A 21,857-nucleotide genomic window follows, 5' to 3' on the forward strand; every position below is an offset into this window, starting at 1 on the left:
TCTGTCTCCTAGTCCACTACTTTAGACCAGGGCCCATTACGTCTGCACTGTTGTCATGTTGTATGTGGCAGGCCAACGTGTTTCCCAAATGGCCCCCTCTGTCTCCTAGTCCACTACTTTAGACCAGGGCCCATTAAGGCTGCACTGTTGTCATATTGTACGTGGCAGGCCAACGTGTTTCCCAAATGGCCCCCTCTGTCTCCTAGTCCAGCAGATAACAGGGAGGCTGTCGACCTAAAGGAGACGTGTCATTGTTGACGTTCAGCACAGTAATACAGGTCAGTATACTGTAGGACAGCAGATAACAGGGAGGCTGTCGACCTAAAGGAGACGTTTCATTGTTGACGTTCTGGGTTCAGCACAGCGTGCAGGCAACTGATGAGGTCATTATTGCTGTTTCTACCATACTGATTTAGCCTGTACAACCTGTATGTAGTGCACTAGTTATAGGGAATATAGTGCACTAGTTATAGGGAATAGAGGGGGAATATAGTGCACTAGTTATAGGGAATAGAGGGGGAATATAGTGCACTAGTTATATGGAATAGAGGGGGAATATAGTGCACTAGTTAGGGAATAGAGGGGGAATATAGTGCACTAGTTATAGGGAATAGAGGGGGAATATAGTGCACTAGTTATAGGGAATATAGTGCACTAGTTATAGGGAATAGAGGGGGAATATAGTGCACTAGTTATAGGGAATAGAGGGGGAATATATAGTGCACTAGTTAGGGAATATAGTGCACTAGTTATAGGGAATAGAGGGGGAATATAGTGCACTAGTTATAGGGAATATAGTGCACTAGTTATAGGGAATAGAGGGGAATATAGTGCACTAGTTATAGGGAATATAGTGCACTAGTTATAGGGAATAGAGGGGGAATATAGTGCACTAGTTATATGGAATAGAGGGGGAATATAGTGCACTAGTTATATGGAATAGAGGGGGAATATAGTGCACTAGTTATATGGAATAGAGGGGGAATATAGTGCACTAGTTATATGGAATAGAGGGGGAATATAGTGCACTAGTTATAGGGAATATAGTGCACTAGTTATAGGGAATAGAGGGGGAATATAGTGCACTAGTTAGGGAATAGAGGGGGAATATAGTGCACTAGTTATAGGGAATAGAGGGGGAATATAGTGCACTAGTTAGGAATAGGGAATATAGTGAACTAGTTATAGGGGAGGGGAATATAGTGCACTAGTTATAGGGAATAGAGGGGGAATATAGTGCACTAGTTATAGGGAATATAGTGCACTAGTTATAGGGAATAGAGGGGGAATATAGTGCACTAGTTATAGGGAATATAGTGCACTAGTTATAGGGAATAGAGGGGGAATATAGTGCACTAGTTATAGGGAATAGAGGGGGAATATAGTGCACTAGTTAGGGAATAGAGGGGGAATATAGTGCACTAGTTATAGGGAATAGAGGGGGAATATAGTGCACTAGTTATAGGGAATAGAGGGGGAATATAGTGCACTAGTTATAGGGAATAGAGGGGAATATAGTGCACTAGTTATAGGAATAGAGGGGGAATATAGTGCACTAGTTATAGGGAATAGAGGGGGGGAATATAGTGCACTAGTTATAGGGAATAGAGGGGAATATAGTGCACTAGTTACCATATGGAATAGAGGGGAATATAGTGCACTAGTTATAGGGAATAGAGGGGTTCTTCAATATAGTGCACTAGTTATAGGGAATAGAGGGGGAATATAGTGCACTAGTTATAGGGAATAGAGGGGAATATAGTGCACTAGTTATAGGAATAGAGGGGAATATAGTGCACTAGTTATAGGGAATAGAGGGGGAATATAGTGCACTAGTTATTTCCCAATATGGTGCACTAGTTATAGGAATAGAGGGGGAATATAGTGCACTAGTTATATGGAATAGAGGGGAATATAGTGCACTAGTTATAGGAATAGAGGGGGAATATAGTGCACTAGTTATGGGAATAGAGGGGGATATAGTGCACTAGTTATATGGAATAGAGGGGAATATAGTGCACTAGTTAGGGAATAGAGGGGGTTTTCCCAATATAGTGCACTAGTTATAGGGATAGAGGGGGAATAGTGCAGGCTATAGGGAATATAGGGGAATGTCACTAGTTATAGGAATAGAGGGGGAATATAGTGCACTAGTTATAGGGAATAGAGGGGAATATAGTGCACTAGTTATAGGGAATAGAGGGGAATATAGTGCACTAGTTATAGGGAATAGAGGGGGAATATAGTGCAATATAGTAGAGGGGGACACTAGTTATAGGGAATAGAGGGGGAATATAGTGCACTAGTTATAGGGAATAGAGGGGGAATATAGTGCACTAGTTATAGGGAATAGAGGGGGAATATAGTGCACTAGTTATAGGGAATAGAGGGGAATATAGTGCACTAGTTATAGGGAATAGAGGGGAATATAGTGCACTAGTTATAGGAATAGAGGGGAATATAGTGCACTAGTTATAGGGAATAGAGGGGGAATATAGTGCACTAGTTATAGGGAATAGAGGGGAATATAGTGCACTAGTTATAGGGAATAGACTAGTTAGGGAATATAGTGCACTAGTTATAGGGAATAGAGGGGAATATAGTGCACTAGTTATAGGGAATAGAGGGGAATATAGTGCACTAGTTATAGGGAATAGAGGGGAATATAGTGCACTAGTTAGGGAATAGAGGGGGAATATAGTGCACTAGTTATAGGGAATAGAGGGGAATATAGTGCACTAGTTATAGGAATAGAGGGGGAATATAGTGCACTAGTTATAGGAATAGAGGGGGAATATAGTGCACTAGTTATAGGGAATAGAGGGGAATATAGTGCACTAGTTATAGGGAATAGAGGGGGAATATAGTGCACTAGTTATAGGGAATAGAGGGGAATATAGTGCACTAGTTATAGGGAATAGAGGGGGAATATAGTGCACTAGTTATAGGGAATAGAGGGGAATATAGTGCACTAGTTAGGGAATAGAGGGGAATATAGTGCACTAGTTATAGGGAATAGAGGGGAATATAGTGCACTAGTTATAGGAATAGAGGGGAATATAGTGCACTAGTTATAGGAATAGAGGGGGAATATAGTGCACTAGTTATAGGGAATAGAGGGGAATATAGTGCACTAGTTATAGGGAATAGAGGGGGAATATAGTGCACTAGTTATAGGGAATAGAGGGGAATATAGTGCACTAGTTATAGGGAATAGTGCACTAGTTATAGGGAATAGAGGGGAATATAGTGCACTAGTTATAGGGAATAGAGGGGAATATAGTGCACTAGTTATAGGGAATAGAGGGGAATATAGTGCACTAGTTATAGGGAATAGAGGGGAATATAGTGCACTAGTTATAGGGAATAGAGGGGAATATAGTGCACTAGTTATAGGGAATAGAGGGGAATATAGTGCACTAGTTATAGGGAATAGAGGGGAATATAGTGCACTAGTTATAGGGAATAGAGGGGAATATAGTGCACTAGTTATAGGGAATAGAGGGGAATATAGTGCACTAGTTATAGGGAATAGAGGGGAATATAGTGCACTAGTTATAGGGAATAGAGGGGAATATAGTGCACTAGTTATAGGGAATAGAGGGGAATATAGTGCACTAGTTATAGGAATAGAGGGGAATATAGTGCACTAGTTATAGGGAATAGAGGGGGAATATAGTGCACTAGTTATAGGGAATAGAGGGGGAATATAGTGCACTAGTTATAGGGAATAGAGGGGGAATATAGTGCACTAGTTATAGGGAATAGAGGGGAATATAGTGCACTAGTTATAGGGAATAGAGGGGGAATATAGTGCACTAGTTATAGGGAATAGAGGGGAATATAGTGCACTAGTTATAGGGAATAGAGGGGAATATAGTGCACTAGTTATAGGGAATAGAGGGGGAATATAGTGCACTAGTTATAGGAATAGAGGGGAATATAGTGCACTAGTTATAGGGAATAGAGGGGGAATATAGTGCACTAGTTATAGGGAATAGAGGGGAATATAGTGCACTAGTTATAGGGAATAGAGGGGAATATAGTGCACTAGTTATAGGGAATAGAGGGGAATATAGTGCACTAGTTATAGGGAATAGAGGGGAATATAGTGCACTAGTTATAGGGAATAGAGGGGAATATAGTGCACTAGTTATAGGGAATAGAGGGGAATATAGTGCACTAGTTATAGGGAATAGAGGGGAATATAGTGCACTAGTTATAGGGAATAGAGGGGAATATAGTGCACTAGTTATAGGGAATAGAGGGGGAATATAGTGCACTAGTTATAGGGAATAGAGGGGGAATATAGTGCACTAGTTATAGGGAATAGAGGGGAATATAGTGCACTAGTTAGGGAATAGAGGGGAATATAGTGCACTAGTTATAGGAATAGAGGGGAATATAGTGCACTAGTTATAGGGAATAGAGGGGGAATATAGTGCACTAGTTATAGGGAATAGAGGGGAATATAGTGCACTAGTTATAGGGAATAGAGGGGAATATAGTGCACTAGTTATAGGGAATAGAGGGGGAATATAGTGCACTAGTCATAGGGAATAGGGGGAATAGACTAGGGAATATAGGGGAATATAGTGCACTAGTTATAGGGCATAGAGGGGAATATAGTGCACTAGTTATAGGGAATAGAGGGGGAATATAGTGCACTAGTTATAATAGGGGGGAATAGAGGGGAATATAGTGCACTAGTTACAGGGAATAGAGGGGAATATAGTGCACTAGTTATAGGGAATAGAGGGGAATATAGTGCACTAGTTATAGGGAATAGAGGGGAATATAGTGCACTAGTTATAGGGAATAGAGGGGAATATAGTGCACTAGTTATAGGGAATAGAGGGGAATATAGTGCACTAGTTATAGGGAATAGAGGGGAATATAGTGCACTAGTTATAGGAATAGAGGGGAATATAGTGCACTAGTTATAGGGAATAGAGGGGAATATAGTGCACTAGTTATAGGGAATAGAGGGGAATATAGTGCACTAGTTATAGGGAATAGAGGGGAATATAGTGCACTAGTTATAGGGAATAGAGGGGAATATAGTGCACTAGTTATAGGGAATAGAGGGGGATATAGTGCACTAGTTATAGGGGGGAATAGAGGGGAATATAGTGCACTAGTTATAGGGAATAGAGGGGAATATAGTGCACTAGTTATAGGAATAGAGGGGGAATATAGTGCACTAGTTATAGGGAATAGAGGGGAATATAGTGCACTAGTTATAGGGAATAGAGGGGAATATAGTGCACTAGTTATAGGGAATAGAGGGGAATATAGTGCACTAGTTATAGGGAATAGAGGGGAATATAGTGCACTAGTTATAGGGAATAGAGGGGAATATAGTGCACTAGTTATAGGGAATAGAGGGGGAATATAGTGCACTAGTTATAGGGAATAGAGGGGGAATATAGTGCACTAGTTATAGGGAATAGAGGGGAATATAGTGCACTAGTTATAGGGAATAGAGGGGAATATAGTGCACTAGTTATAGGGAATAGAGGGGAATATAGTGCACTAGTTATAGGGAATATAGACTAGTTATAGGGGGAATATAGTGCACTAGTTATAGGGAATAGAGGGGAATATAGTGCACTAGTTATAGGGAATAGAGGGGGAATATAGTGCACTAGTTATAGGGAATAGAGGGGGAATATAGTGCACTAGTTAGGAATAGAAGGGGAATATAGTGCACTAGTTATAGGGAATAGAGGGGAATATAGTGCACTAGTTATAGGGAATAGAGGGGAATATAGTGCACTAGTTATAGGGAATAGAGGGGAATATAGTGCACTAGTTATAGGGAATAGAGGGGAATATAGTGCACTAGTTATAGGGAATAGAGGGGAATATAGTGCACTAGTTATAGGGAATAGAGGGGAATATAGTGCACTAGTTATAGGGAATAGAGGGGAATATAGTGCACTAGTTATAGGGAATAGAGGGGGAATATAGTGCACTAGTTATAGGGAATAGAGGGGAATATAGTGCACTAGTTATAGGGAATAGAGGGGGAATATAGTGCACTAGTTAGGGAATAGAGGGGAATATAGTGCACTAGTTATAGGGAATAGAGGGGAATATAGTGCACTAGTTATAGGGAATAGAGGGGAATATAGTGCACTAGTTATATGGAATAGAGGGGGAATATAGTGCACTAGTTATAGGGAATAGAGGGGAATATAGTGCACTAGTTATAGGGAATAGAGGGGGAATATAGTGCACTAGTTATAGGGAATAGAGGGGAATATAGTGCACTAGTTATAGGGAATAGAGGGGAATATAGTGCACTAGTTATAGGGAATAGAGGGGAATATAGTGCACTAGTTAGGGGAATAGAGGGGAATATAGTGCACTAGTTATAGGGAATAGAGGGGAATATAGTGCACTAGTTATAGGGAATAGAAGGGGAATATAGTGCACTAGTTATAGGGAATAGAGGGGGAATATAGTGCACTAGTTATAGGGAATAGAGGGGGAATATAGTGCACTAGTTATAGGGAATAGAAGGGGAATATAGTGCACTAGTTATAGGGAATAGAGGGGGAATATAGTGCACTAGTTATAGGGAATAGAGGGGGAATATAGTGCACTAGTTATAGGGAATAGAGGGGGAATATAGTGCACTAGTTATAGGGAATAGAAGGGGAATATAGTGCACTAGTTATAGGGAATAGAGGGGGAATATAGTGCACTAGTTATAGGGAATAGAGGGGGAATATAGTGCACTACTTATAGGGAATATAGTGCACTAGTTATAGGGAATAGAGGGGGAATATAGTGCACTAGTTATATGGAATAGAGGGGGAATATAGTGCACTAGTTATAGGGAATAGAATGGGAATATAGGGCACTACTATAGGGAATAGAAGGGGAATATAGGGCACTACTATAGGGAATAGAGGGGGAATATAGCGCACTAGTTATATGGAATAGAGGGGGAATATAGCGCACTACTTACAGGGAATAGAAGGGGAATATAGTGCACTAGTTATAGGGAATAGAAGGGGAATATAGCGCACTACTTACAGGGAATAGAAGGGGAATATAGTGCACTAGTTATAGGGAATAGAAGGGGAATATAGCGCACTAGTTATATGGAATAGAGGGGGAATATAGCGCACTACTTACAGGGAATAGAAGGGGAATATAGTGCACTAGTTATAGGGAATAGAAGGGGAATATAGCGCACTACTTACAGGGAATAGAAGGGGAATATAGTGCACTAGTTATAGGGAATAGAAGGGGAATATAGCGCACTACTTACAGGGAATAAAGGGGCAATATAGTGCACTACTTATAGGGAATAGAGGGGGAATATAGTGCACTAGTTATAGGGAATAGAAGGGGAATATAGTGCACTAGTTATAGGGAATAGAAGGGGAATATAGCGCACTACTTACAGGGAATAGAAGGGGAATATAGTGCACTACTTATAGGGAATAGAAGGGGAATATAGTGCACTAGTTAGGGAATAGAGGGGGAATATAGTGCACTAGTTAGGGAATAGAGGGGGAATATAGTGCACTAGTTAGAGGGGAATATAGTGCACTAGTTATAGGAATAGAAGGGAATATAGTGCACTAGTTATAGGGAATAGAGGGGGAATATAGTGCACTAGTTATAGGGAATAGAGGGGGAATATAGTGCACTAGTTATAGGGAATAGAGGGGAATATAGTGCACTAGTTATAGGGAATAGAGGGGAATATAGTGCACTAGTTATAGGGAATAGAGGGGAATATAGTGCACTAGTTATAGGGAATATAGACTAGGGGGGAATATAGTGCACTAGTTATAGGGAATAGAGGGGGAATATAGTGCACTAGTTATAGGGAATAGAGGGGAATATAGTGCACTAGTTATAGGGAATAGAGGGGAATATAGTGCACTAGTTATAGGGAATAGAGGGGGAATATAGTGCACTAGTTATAGGGAATAGAGGGGAATATAGTGCACTAGTTATAGGAATAGAGGGGGAATATAGTGCACTAGTTATAGGGAATAGAGGGGAATATAGTGCACTAAGTTATAGGGAATAGAGGGGAATATAGTGCACTAGTTATAGGGAATAGAGGGGAATATAGTGCACTAGTTATAGGGAATAGAGGGGAATATAGTGCACTAGTTATAGGGAATAGAGGGGGAATATAGTGCACTAGTTATAGGGAATAGAGGGGGAATATAGTGCACTAGTTATAGGGAATAGAGGGGGAATATAGTGCACTAGTTATAGGGAATAGAGGGGGAATATAGTGCACTAGTTAGGGAATAGAGGGGGAATATAGTGCACTAGTTATAGGGAATAGAGGGGGAATATAGTGCACTAGTTAGGGAATAGAAGGGGAATATAGTGCCATTTTTCAACGCACCCACAACATAATGAAAACCAACGTCTCTACAGCACAGCAATAGACAAGAGTTTAGTACAGAATAACAAACTGTTAAAAGTTATAAAACTCACACCGAGAGGGTTCTCGATGTTGATCAGCCAACCATCGAAGCCGTAACAGTGGGCTATCTGAACCAGCCTATCAGCTACGGCCCTGTAAGACTCCTCCTCTTTCAGGAAGACCTCGCACATCTTCCCCCCGTCCGTCCACTCAGTGATGAAGGTGCCTGGAGAACAAGCCAATCACAGCCGTCGATCAGTCACTGTGGAACTCAAACAGACCAATCAGCAGTGTGACTTTGAGGCCGTCAGATCGGCACCTATATTCTCAACGTGAGCCCTATCAGTACTGAAGAAGGAAAACGTTCCAACCGTTTCAGATATGAATCCAACACTTAGAATATAATCTGTTTGACATAGAAGGCTTGTGTTCTCTCTCATGTACATTGTGTAAACTATTAGAATTTCATCTGTTAGGTTCAACCCCTTATTGTGTACATCTCACTGTATATGACCTGAGTGAGACAGTCACTCTGACACACACACAGTCACGTACACAGTGAGACAGTCACTCCGACACACACACACACACACACACACACACAGTGAGACGTGAAAACCACAGACTAAATCCTGAAGGTCACAAACAATAGAGGTTTTAAAAGTGAAACTAAACCTCTCGACTGGCTGAGAAAGTAGAGCAGCGTCTCTCCAACACTTCCTCTGAGTGTAGACAACACTTCCTCTGAGTGGTAGACAACACTTCCTCTGAGTGTAGACAACACTTCCTCTGAGTGTAGACAACACTTCCTCTGAGTGTAGACAACACTTCCTCTGAGTGTAGACAACACTTCCTCTGAGTGGTAGACAACACTTCCTCTGAGTGGTAGACAACACTTCCTCTGAGTGTAGACAACACTTCCTCTGAGTGTAGACAACACTTCCTCTGAGTGTAGACAACACTTCCTCTGAGTGTAGACAACACTTCCTCTGAGTGTAGACAACACTTCCTCTGAGTGTAGACAACACTTCCTCTGAGTGTAGACAACACTTCCTCTGAGTGTAGACAACACTTCCTCTGAGTGTAGACAACACTTCCTCTGAGTGTAGACAACACTTCCTCTGAGTGTAGACAACACTTCCTCTGAGTGTAGACAACACTTCCTCTGAGTGGTAGACAACACTTCCTCTGAGTGGTAGACAACACTTCCTCTGAGTGTAGACAACACTTCCTCTGAGTGTAGACAACACTTCCTCTGAGTGACAACACTTCCTCTGAGACAACACTTCCTCTGAGTGTAGACAACACTTCCTCTGAGTGTAGACAACACTTCCTCTGAGGCCGTGTAGACAACACTTCCTCTGAGTGTAGACAACACTTCCTCTGAGTGTAGACAACACTTCCTCTGAGTGTAGACAACACTTCCTCTGAGTGTAGACAACACTTCCTCTGAGTGTAAACTACGAATTCCTCTGAGTGTAGACAACACTGCCTCTGAGTGTAGACATCTCACTTCCTCTGAGTGTAGACAACACTTCCTCTGAGTGGTAGACAACACTTCCTCTGAGTGTAGACAACACTTCCTCTGAGTGTAGACAACACTTCCTCTGAGTGTAGACAACACTTCCTCTGAGTGTAGACAACACTTCCTCTGAGTGTAGACAACACTTCCTCTGAGTGGTAGACAACCCTTCCTCTGAGTGGTAGACAACACTTCCTCTGAGTGGTAGACAACACTTCCTCTGAGTGTAGACAACACTTCCTCTGAGTGTAGACAACACTTCCTCTGAGTGTAGACAACACTTCCTCTGAGTGTAGACAACACTTCATCTGAGTGTAGACAACACTTCCTCTGAGTGTAGACAACACTTCCTCTGAGTGTAGACAACACTTCCTCTGAGTGTAGACAACACTTCCTCTGAGTGTAGACAACACTTCCTCTGAGTGTAGACAACACTTCCTCTGAGTGGTAGACAACACTTCCTCTGAGTGTAGACAACACTTCCTCTGAGTGTAGACAACACTTCCTCTGAGTGTAGACAACACTTCCTCTGAGTGTAGACAACACTTCCTCTGAGTGTAGACAACACTTCCTCTGAGTGTAGACAACACTTCCTCTGAGTGGTAGACAACCCTTCCTCTGAGTGGTAGACAACACTTCCTCTGAGTGTAGACAACACTTCCTCTGAGTGTAGACAACACTTCCTCTGAGTGTAGACAACACTTCCTCTGAGTGTAGACAACACTTCCTCTGAGTGTAGACAACACTTCCTCTGAGTGGTAGACAACACTTCCTCTGAGTGGTAGACAACACTTCCTCTGAGTGTAGACAACACTTCCTCTGAGTGTAGACAACACTTCCTCTGAGTGTAGACAACACTTCCTCTGAGTGGTAGACAACACTTCCTCTGAGTGTAGACAACACTTCCTCTGAGTGTAGACGCTTCCTCTGAGTGGTAGACAACACTTCCTCTGAGTGTAGACAACACTTCCTCTGAGTGTAGACAACAGTAGACAACACTTCCTCTGAGTGTAGACAACACTTCCTCTGAGTGTAGACAACACTTCCTCTGAGTAAAGGCAGAGAACAGACTGGTGGAAACCAGTAGTGTACAATAATGTACTACATACTGTACCCCTTTCACACTGCTGGGCCGGCCAGAATGAACCTAACCGTGATGACTTGAATATTTGGACATTTCAGCATGCTTCACGACACATTACCAGGCCCACTTAGACCCTACAGCTGGGGTTCGGCTCGGTTCGGCACTGTGAAAAGATATATAACTACAAGGGCATTATTGACTCCCAATAATCTCTGCTTTCTCCCAAAGTGTGCACTTATTCACTTTCCTTCATGGATTTGACAGGAAATGACTGTTATAAAAAAAAAATCCCCTCTCTACCCCCATCTCTATACCAATCCAATGTTTTCCCATTCGTGGGGAGTAGTGAACAAGTACACACTTGTTCAGGAGGAAAGAGAGGTTATTGGGACGTGGCCCCGTTGACTCTCACCCAGGACGATGACTCCGTGTCGGTGAGCAGCGTTGGTCCAGACGGCAGGGGGGATGGTCACCGTGTTGTGGCTGAAGTAGTTAAACACGTCGATGTACTGCCAGTGGTAGAACACATAGGGAGCATCCGACTCTGTTCCCTGCAGAAACCTGAGGGGGAGAGGTCAGGGGTCAAAGGTGAGAGGGAATTTAGTCGTACCACTTAGCAAAGGGCCTTCCAACACAATGAGTACGTTGTTATGTGAGAATTTAGTAATAGCCCATCGTAGAAGAGTCATGGGTGTGCAAACAAAGTCTACAGCAGTTCATTGATTCCACAGGTGAGAGTTCAGAGGTGAGAGGTCAACCTACCTGTCATCCAGGTATCCGCCCATCATGTCGTGACTCACCAGAGTCCGGTGCGGCGTGCTGGCCAGAGAAGGCTCCCGATTGGCCAGGGGCACCGTCGCCACGTTGAAGGGGTTGGCCTCGCTGCGTTTCCACGACAACAGCTCCTCCAGGGACTGAAGGCCGGAGCTGATTGGCTCGGTGGTGTCCGGGTCATAATGCTTAGCTGTAAAGGGAAAGGCACAGATTGGTTCGTTCTTTGTGCTTTAGGTAACATTTGAGTTTTCACTGAATACGGTTGATTACTGTGTCTTCAGGTCGGCCTGGCGACCAAACAACTGGGTGAGCAGAACGAACAGGGACAGTATCACTATAACCTGAGTGTTAGAGCTATTTCATCATTCCACTGTCCTGTCATTTCCTAAGGATGAAAACCCTTCTGAATCTCAGAGGCTCTGTACTGTTAGACATTCTATACTATGTACTGTTATACAGTCTATACTCTGTACTGTTAGACAGTCTATACTCTGTACTGTTATACAGTCTATACTCTGTACTGTTAGACAGTCTATACTATGTACTGTTAGACAGTCTATATTCTGTACTGTTAGACAGTCTATACTCTGTACTGTTATACAGTCTATACTATATACTGTTAAAGAGTCTATATTATGTACTGTTATACAGTCTATACTCTGTACTGTTATACAGTCTATACTCTGTACTGTTATAGTCTATACTCTGTACTGTTATACAGTCTATACTCTGTATACAGTCTATACTCTGTACTGTTATAGTCTATACTCTGTACTGTTATACAGTCTATACTCTGTATACAGTCTATACTCTGTACTGTTATACAGTCTATACTCTGTACTGTTATACAGTCTATACTCTGTATACAGTCTATACTCTGTACTGTTAGACAAGTCTATATTCTGTATACAGTCTATACAGTCTATACTCTGATACAGTCTATACTCTGTACTGTTCTACACTCTGTACTCTGTACTGTTATACAGTCTATATTATGTACTGTTATACAGTCTATACAGTCTATACTATGTACTGTTATACAGTCTATGCTCTGTACTGTTATACAGTCTATACTCTGTACTGTTATACAGTCTATACTCTGTATACAGTCTATACTCTGTACTGTTATACAGTCTATATTATGTACTGTTATACAGTCTATACTCTGTACTGTTATACAGTCTATACAGTCTATACTCTGTACTGTTATACAGTCTATATTCTGTATACAGTCTGTATTCTGTACTGTTCTACAGTCTATACTCTGTACTGTTATACAGTCTATACTCTGTACTGTTCTACACTCTGTACTCTGTACTGTTATACAGTCTATACTCTGTATACAGTCTATACTCTGTACTGTTATACAGTCTATACAGTCTATACTCTGTACTGTTATACAGTCTATACTCTGTTATACAGTCTATACTCTATACTGTTATACAGTCTATACTCTGTTATACAGTCTATACTCTGTATACAGTCTATACTCTGATATACAGTCTATACTCTGTATACAGTCTATACTCTGTATACAGTCTATACTCTGATACAGTCTATACTCTGTACTGTTATACAGTCTATACTATATACTGTTATACAGTCTATATTTTGTACTGTTATACAGTCTATACTCTGTACTGTTATACAGTCTATACTATATACTGTTATACAGTCTATATTTTGTACTGTTATACAGTCTATACTCTGTACTGTTATACAGTCTATACTCTGTACTGTAATACAGGCTGTACTCTGTTATACAGTCTATACAGTCTATACTCTGATACAGTCTATACTCTGATACAGTCTATACTCTGTACTGTTATACAGTCTATACTCTGTACTGTTATACAGTCTATACTCTGTACTGTTATACAGTCTATACTCTGTATACAGTCTATACTCTGTACTGTTATACAGTCTATACTCTGTACTGTTATACAGTCTATACTATATACTGTTATACAGTCTATACAGTCTATACTCTGTATACAGTCTACACTCTGTACTGTTATACAGTCTGTACTCTGTACTGTTATACAGTCTATACTATATACTGTTATACAGTCTATACAGTCTATACTATACAGTCTATACTCTGTATACAGTCTATACTCTGTACTGTTATACAGTCTGTACTCTGTACTGTTATACAGTCTATACTATATACTGTTATACAGTCTATACTCTGTATACAGTCTACACTCTGTACTGTTATACAGTCTGTACTCTGTACTGTTATACAGTCTATACTATATACTGTTATACAGTCTATACAGTCTATACTCTGTATACAGTCTATACTCTGTACTGTTATACAGTCTGTACTCTGTACTGTTATACAGTCTATACAGTCTATACTCTGTATACAGTCTATACTCTGTACTGTACAGTCTATACAGTCTATACTCTGTATACAGTCTATACTCTGTACTGTTATACAGTCTATACTCTGTATACAGTCTACACTCTGTACTGTTATACAGTCTATACTCTGTATACAGTCTATACTATGATACAGTCTATACAGTCTATACTCTAATACAGTCTATACTCTGATACAGTCTATATAGTCTATACTCTGTACTGTTATACAGTCTATACTCTGTACTGTTATACAGTCTATACTCTGTACTGTTATACAGTCTATACTCTGTATACAGTCTGTATTCTGTACTGTTATACAGTCTATATTTTGTACTGTTATACAGTCTATACTCTGTATACAGTCTATACTCTGATACAGTCTATACTCTGTACTGTTATACAGTCCATACTCTGTACTGTTATACAGTCTATACTCTGTACTGTTATACAGTCTATACTCTGTACTGTTATACAGTCTATACAGTCTATACTCTGATACAGTCTATACAGTCTATACTCTGTACTGTTATACAGTCTATACTCTGTACTGTTATACAGTCTATACTCTGATACAGTCTATACTCTGATACAGTCTATAGAGTCTATACTCTGTACTGTATACAGTCTATACTCTGTACTGTTATACAGTCTATACTCTGATACAGTCTATACTCTGATACAGTCTATACAGTCTATACTCTGTACTGTTATACAGTCTATACTCTGTACTGTTATACAGTCTATACTCTGTACTGTTATACAGTCTATACTCTGTACTGTTATACAGTCTATACTCTGATACAGTCTATACTCTGTACTGTTATACAGTCTATACTCTGTACTGTTATACAGTCTATACTCTGTACTGTTATACAGTCTATACTCTGATACAGTCTATACTCTGATACAGTCTATAGAGTCTATACTCTGTACTGTATACAGTCTATACTCTGTACTGTTATACAGTCTATACTCTGTATACAGTCTATACTCTGTATACAGTCTGTATTCTGTACTGTTATACAGTCTATATTTTGTACTGTTATACAGTCTATACTCTGTACTGTTATACAGTCTATACTCTGTACTGTTATACAGTCTATACTCTGTATACAGTCTATACTCTGTATACAGTCTATACTCTGTACTGTTATACAGTCTATACTCTGTACTGTTATACAGTCTATACTCTGTACTGTTATACAGTCTATACTCTGTACTGTTATACAGTCTATACTCTGTACTGTTATACAGTCTATACAGTCTATACTCTGATACAGTCTATACAGTCTATACTCTGTATACAGTCTGTATTCTGTACTGTTATACAGTCTATACTCTGTACTGTTATACAGTCTATACAGTCTATACTCTGATACAGTCTATACTCTGTACTGTTATACAGTCTGTACTCTGTACTGTTATACAGTCTATATTCTGTACTGTTATACAGTCTGTACTCTGTACTGTATACAGTCTGTACTCTGTACTGTTATACAGTCTGTACTCTGTACTGTACAGTCTATACTCTGTACTGTTATACAGTCTATATTCTGTACTGTCATACAGTCTATACTCTGTACTGTATACAGTCTGTACTCTGTACTGTTATACAGTCTATACTCTGTCTGTACTCTATACAGTCTGTACTCTGTACTGTTATACAGTCTGTACTCTGTACTGTTATACAGTCTGTACTCTGTACTGTTATACAGTCTGTACTCTGTACTGTTAGACAGTCTGTACTCTGTACTGTTAGACAGTCTGTACTCTGTACCAACCTGGCAGAGACGAGGCTCCATACTTGATGACTTCATGAACACTTCTCAACTCAACTGGCTCATCCAAGCAAGACTCCAAACTGGTGAAATATGAATGACAATACATTTAAAATGTACAGTACAGTACCATACAGTACAGTACCATACAGTACAGTACCATAGAGTACAGTACAGTACCATACAGTACAGTACCATAGAGTACATTACAGTACCATACAGTACAGTACCATACAGTACAGTACAGTACCATAGAGTACAGTACAGTACCATACAGTACAGTACCATAGAGTACAGTACAGTCCATAGAGTACAGTACCATATAGTACAGTACCATAGAGTACATTACAGTACCATAGAGTACAGTACAGTACCATGCAGTACAGTACCCAGAGTACAGTACAGTACCATAGAGTACAGTACCATACAGTACAGTACCATAGAGTACAGTACAGTCCATAGAGTACATTACAGTACCATACAGTACAGTACCATAGAGTACAGTACAGTCCCATATAATACAGTACCATAGAGTACAGTACAGTACCATACAGTACAGTGCCATAGAGTACAGTACAGTCCATATAGTACAGTACCATAGAGTACAGTACCATAGAGTACAGTACAGTCCATAGAGTACATTAGTACCATAGAGTACAGTACCATACAGTACAGTACCATAGAGTACAGTACAGTCCCATATAATACAGTACCATAGAGTACATTACAGTACCATACAATACAGTCCCATATAATACAGTACCATAGAGTACAGTACAGTACCATACAGTACAGTGCCACAGAGTACAGTACAGTCCATATAGTACAGTACCATAGAGTACAGTACCATAGAGTACAGTACAGTCCATAGAGTACAGTACCATATAGTACAGTACCATAGAGTACAGTACAGTACCGTACAGTACCATAGAGTACATTACAGTACCATAGAGTACATTACAGTACCATACAGTACAGTACCATAGAGTACAGTAGCATAGAGTACAGTACAGTACCATAGAGTACAGTACCATAGAGTACAGTACAGTCCCATAGAATACAGTAGCATAGAGTACAGTACAGTAGCATAGAGTACAGTACAGTAGCATAGAGTACAGTACAGTACCATACAGTACAGTACCATAGAGTACAGTACCATAGAGTACAGTACAGTAGCATAGAGTACAGTACCATAGAGTACAGTACAGTACCATAGAGTACAGTACCATAGAGTACAGTACCATAGAGTACAGTACAGTAGCATAGAGTACAGTACCAAACAGAGACCATGTGTGAAGCCAAGCATAGATTTAAAATTCAGTAGTGTATTCCTTTCAACCATGTTATTTATCATTGCATGTGATTGATTAAATCATTATGTTTATTCTAGCTGCTGTAAAATGTGGGTTGTGTGCTCTGTGAACTTAAACAACTCTACTTATCAGCGGCCCAGAGGGAGGCCGACACAACCTACGAAGTGGCAGCTGTCAACAAAAAAGTTACCCTGTGGTTTCCGTTTTTGACAACTTGCTCCCGATCTGATCCTCTCCTTCGTCTTCTGTCTTTCTCCTCCGCAAAGACCCATCCTCCTGATGCTCAGTAGTCAATGCACCGTCCATGGTGAGAAATATGAGTTAGAAGTCTATGACTCAACGGAAGACATAAACATGCATCAACGGCAGGATGTTGCATTGCTCATGTTCGGGACAGAGCGCGAAAGAAACATTTCCTTGTTTCCTGCGATTGGCTGCAGTTGTGCTGATGTTCAAAGCGTGTGCTTCGGCCAACGAATGACAGCTGAGATAAGGCGATCACGTGGAATGCGTTTTTTGACAGCGACTGTCGTTAGTCGTGCTGTTGGGCAGAAAACCCGGCATGGAGTTTTGGCTCTGGTGGATTTTTGACCTCATACCGGCCACTAGATGGCAATATAAACCCCCTTGTCATACTGACATGCCAGTCATTCAAAAGGTCACGTAAACACAGTGTATAAAACATTAAGAACACCTTCCTAATATTGAGTTGCACCCCCCCACCCCTTCTGCCATTAGAGCAGCCTCAATTTGTTGGAGCATGGACTCTACAAGGTGTTGAAAGCTGGCCCATGTTGACTCCAATGCTTCCCACAGTTGTGTCAAATTGGCTGGATGTCCTTCGGGTGGTGGACCATTCATGTCACAGAAAGAGCAGGTGTTCATAATGTTTTGTCCACTATAATTAGATATAATTATAGTGGGATTATCGTGTCCAAAAATCATAATTGCTGGACCTGCCAATAGAGTGACCTACCCAGCAAACACACCAACGTTGCTTGGACGTTGACTGCACATTGCGGGCCTCACAATAACCCTCATCATCATCACTAGTGGTTGCCTGTGAAATGAAAGATGATCTCTTGGGTGTTCCTAATCAGTCTATCTGGGGGAGTGTAGGCTACTAGTCACAGATATTAACTATTTAACAACGTTTAATTAACCCGCTTTAATTTAGGACAGATTTTTTTTAAATAAACAAAATGTATTTAACTTGGGAAGTCAGTTAAGAACAAATTCTTATTTACAATGACAGGCTAGGAACAGTTGGTTAACTGCCTTGTTCAGTGCCAGAACAAGAGATTTGTACCTTGTCGGCTCGGGGATTCAATCAAGCAACCTTTCGGGTTACTGGCCCAACGCTCTAACCAGTAGGCTAGCTGCCGCCCCAGATGCTCTAATTAGATTAGATTAGAGAGTTTATCAGTCACATGTACAGGGTTGACCATGTAATTACAGGGTACAGTGACAATCATAAGCTCTGAGGTCCAACAATACAGGGCTAAGTGAAATAAAAGTGACATTGAGAGCCACGTACTGTTAGTGTATTCAACGTAAAATAGCTAGGTGAGACAAACACATATCACAGCCGTAGCAAGTACATTTTTCCTCAGTAAAGTAGCTATCAGCTAAGTCAGAGCTAGTAAGAGGGGGAAGAAAGGCTTTTTTAATAAAATCATTTTTTGGAGGGGGTTGGGGTGAGGAGAGGCTGCGAGTCGGGGTGCTGTGGGATTATTTAAGATACTCTTTGAAGAAGTAGGGTTTCAGATGTTTTCAGAAGATGGGCAGGGACTCTGCTGTCCTAGTTTCAGGGGGAGGTTTAGGGTTCTATATGTTTTCAGAAGATGGGCAGGGACTCTGCTGTCCTAGTTTCAGGGGAAGTTTAGGGTTCTATATGTTTTCAGAAGATGGGCAGGGACTCTGCTGTCCTAGTTTCAGGGGGAGGTTTAGGGTTCTATATGTTTTCAGAAGATGGGCAGGGACTCTGCTGTCCTAGTTTCAGGGGGAAGTTTAGGGTTCTATATGTTTTCAGAAGATGGGCAGGGACTCTGCTGTCCTAGTTTCAGGGGGAAGTTTAGGGTTCTATATGTTTTCAGAAGATGGGCAGGGACTCTGCTGTCCTAGTTTCAGGGGGAGGTTTAGGGTTCTATATGTTTTCAGAAGATGGGCAGGGACTCTGCTGTCCTAGTTTCAGGGGGAAGTTTAGGGTTCTATATGTTTTCAGAAGATGGGCAGGGACTCTGCTGTCCTAGTTTCAGGGGGAAGCTGGTTCCACCATTGGGATGCCAGGACAGAGAAGTTCTTGGACTGGGCTGAGCGGAACCTGCCCTCCTGTAGGGGTGGGAGGGGCCAAGAGACCAGAGGTGTCAGAACAGAGTTCTCAGGTTGGGGTGTCAGGTCTGAGCATCATGGAAGAGGTGTCAGAACAGAGTTCTCAGGTTGGGGTGTCGGGTCTGAGCATCATGGAAGAGGTGTCTGGCCCCCCAATGGTGGAACAAACTCCCTCACGACGCCAGGACAGCGGAGTCAATCACCACCTTCCGGAGACACCTGAAACCCCACCTCTTTAAGGAATACCTAGGATAGGATAAAGTAATCCTTCTCACCCCCCTTAAAAGATTTAGATGCACTATTGTAAAGTGGCTGTTCCACTGGATGTCATAAGGTGAATGCACCAATTTGTAAGTCGCTCTGGATAAGAGCGTCTGCTAAATGACTTAAATGTAAATGTAAATGTAATGTGTCAGAACAGAGTTCTCAGGTTGGGGTGTCGGGTCTGAGCATCATGGAAGAGGTGTCAGAACAGAGTTCTCAGGTTGGGGTGTAGGATCTGTGCATCATGGAAGAGGTGTCAGAACAGAGTTCTCAGGTTGGGGTGTAGGATCTGTGCATCATGGAAGAGGTGTCAGAACAGAGTTCTCAGGTTGGGGTGTAGGATCTATGCATCATGGAAGAGGTGTCAGAACAGAGTTCTCAGGTTGGGGTGTAGGATCTGTGCATCATGGAAGAGGTGTCAGAACAGAGTTCTCAGGTTGGGGTGTAGGGTCTGAGCATCATGGAAGACAAACATAATCAGACATTTCAAGCCCCCATCAAAGGTTTGGTATAAATCTGTCTAGTGTTTAGTTTTTAACTCATGGGACTCTGTTGGCTGACTTTATCTTTTTCTTTTGAACTTGTGCCAAAACACATAAGGTCCCTTGAGAAAACACTCTCATAGTCTATTCACCATAGAACCCAGCCCCAGCATGCATTGGGACTGTCAGGTATAGACACCGGAATTAACTATGAAGGATGCAGGAATGTATGGGGACTCGGGATGAGTCCCAAATGGCACCCTATTCCCGTATTCAATGTACAACGCTACATGGTCTAAAGGGCCCTACATGGCCTAAAGGGCCCTACATGGTCTAAAGGGCCCTACATGGTCTAAAGGGCACTCCCTACATGGTCTAAAGGGCCCTACATGGTCTAAAGGGCCCTACATGGTCTGTGGGGAGATACACATTTGAATAGCTGTGTCCAAAATGTCACACTATTCCCTACATAGTGCACTACTTTTGAGAGAGCGAGAGAGAGAGAGAGAGCGAGAGAGAGCGAGAGAGAGAGAGAGAGAGAGAGAGAGAGAGAGAGACAGAGAGAGAGTAACTACTGTGTAACTACTGTCTCCTTGTACAGTGTGAGTTGGATATGTTGTTACAATGTGTCTCCCTCTGATCTCCTCTGCAACTACCTGCAGCAACAGGGTTTGAACGTTTACTTCAAAATGTTGCTTGACTGGTGGTGAAGCTATTAGCTGGCCAAAATGAGGCTACATGAAAAGTACAATACTGTTAATATAACCGGTTTTATAACAGGTTTTCGGTGAATTTATGTCAATCATGAAGCTCATCTGCATGTCCTGCGGTGCAGAAAAATTCTCATCAACAAAAGAGTGATGAAATTAAGATCCTACATTTCTACCTGGCAGTGTGTTTGGTTCTGCCAGTACTTTGAGAGGGTTGACAAGGGAGTGCGTATTGTTTTGGTTTACAAGGGAGTGCGTATTGTTTTGGTTTACAAGGGAGTGCGTATTGTTTTGGTTTTGGGGTGGCAGGGTAGCCTAGTGGTTAGAGCATTGGACTAGTAACCGAAAGGTTGCAAGTTCAAATCCCCGAGCTGACAAGGTACAAAATCTGTTGTTCTGCCCCTGAACTGCCCCTGAACTGTTCCTAGGCCGCCATTGAAAATAAGAATTTGTTCTTAACTGACTTGCCTAGTAAAATAAAAATAAATAAATAAAACAAGGGAGTATTGTTTTGGTACAGAGCGCTAATAGACTTCCAGCGCATTGGATTCAACGTGACTCACGGAGTACTTTCATTATGTAATGTCTCTGTGTCAAGCCAAGCCGAGGAGCCATGTGACAGTCTTGTATTGTGATAGTAGGCTATGGCCGTGAGATACCCGTGGAATTAGAATACTTACAGCAGTGGCCTCAGGCATTGGTTACCTTATAGCCAATCAGCATGTACGATCACAGAGTATCAGTGCGTGTGGTGTAACCAAGGTGATCGAATTTCATGCTGACCCCCTTCTTGAAACACACCATCCAGGGCCAGGAACA

The 21,857-nt window shown here is 41.4% G+C and overlaps 1 protein-coding gene across 3 annotated transcripts in view; it reads right to left on the bottom strand.

The window, feature by feature from the left end:
• Positions 1-17,663, bottom strand: part of engase (endo-beta-N-acetylglucosaminidase) — a 36,624-nt gene extending 18,961 nt beyond the window's left edge. For all 3 annotated transcript variants that reach the window (XM_065015863.1, XM_065015864.1, XM_065015865.1), the window contains exons 1-5: positions 17,442-17,663; positions 15,942-16,021; positions 11,779-11,980; positions 11,429-11,577; positions 8,482-8,636 (exon numbers count right to left, since the gene is read on the bottom strand). In XM_065015863.1, the coding sequence (XP_064871935.1) occupies positions 8,482-8,636; positions 11,429-11,577; positions 11,779-11,980; positions 15,942-16,021; positions 17,442-17,557 (702 nt within the window). In that variant the 5' untranslated portion in view covers positions 17,558-17,663. The remainder of the gene's footprint in view (positions 1-8,481; positions 8,637-11,428; positions 11,578-11,778; positions 11,981-15,941; positions 16,022-17,441) is intronic.
• Positions 17,664-21,857: the final 4,194 nt, after the last annotated feature.

The sequence above is a fragment of the Oncorhynchus nerka genome, unplaced genomic scaffold, assembly GCF_034236695.1.
Source record: "Oncorhynchus nerka isolate Pitt River unplaced genomic scaffold, Oner_Uvic_2.0 unplaced_scaffold_1246, whole genome shotgun sequence".
Lineage (NCBI taxonomy): Eukaryota > Metazoa > Chordata > Actinopteri > Salmoniformes > Salmonidae > Oncorhynchus > Oncorhynchus nerka.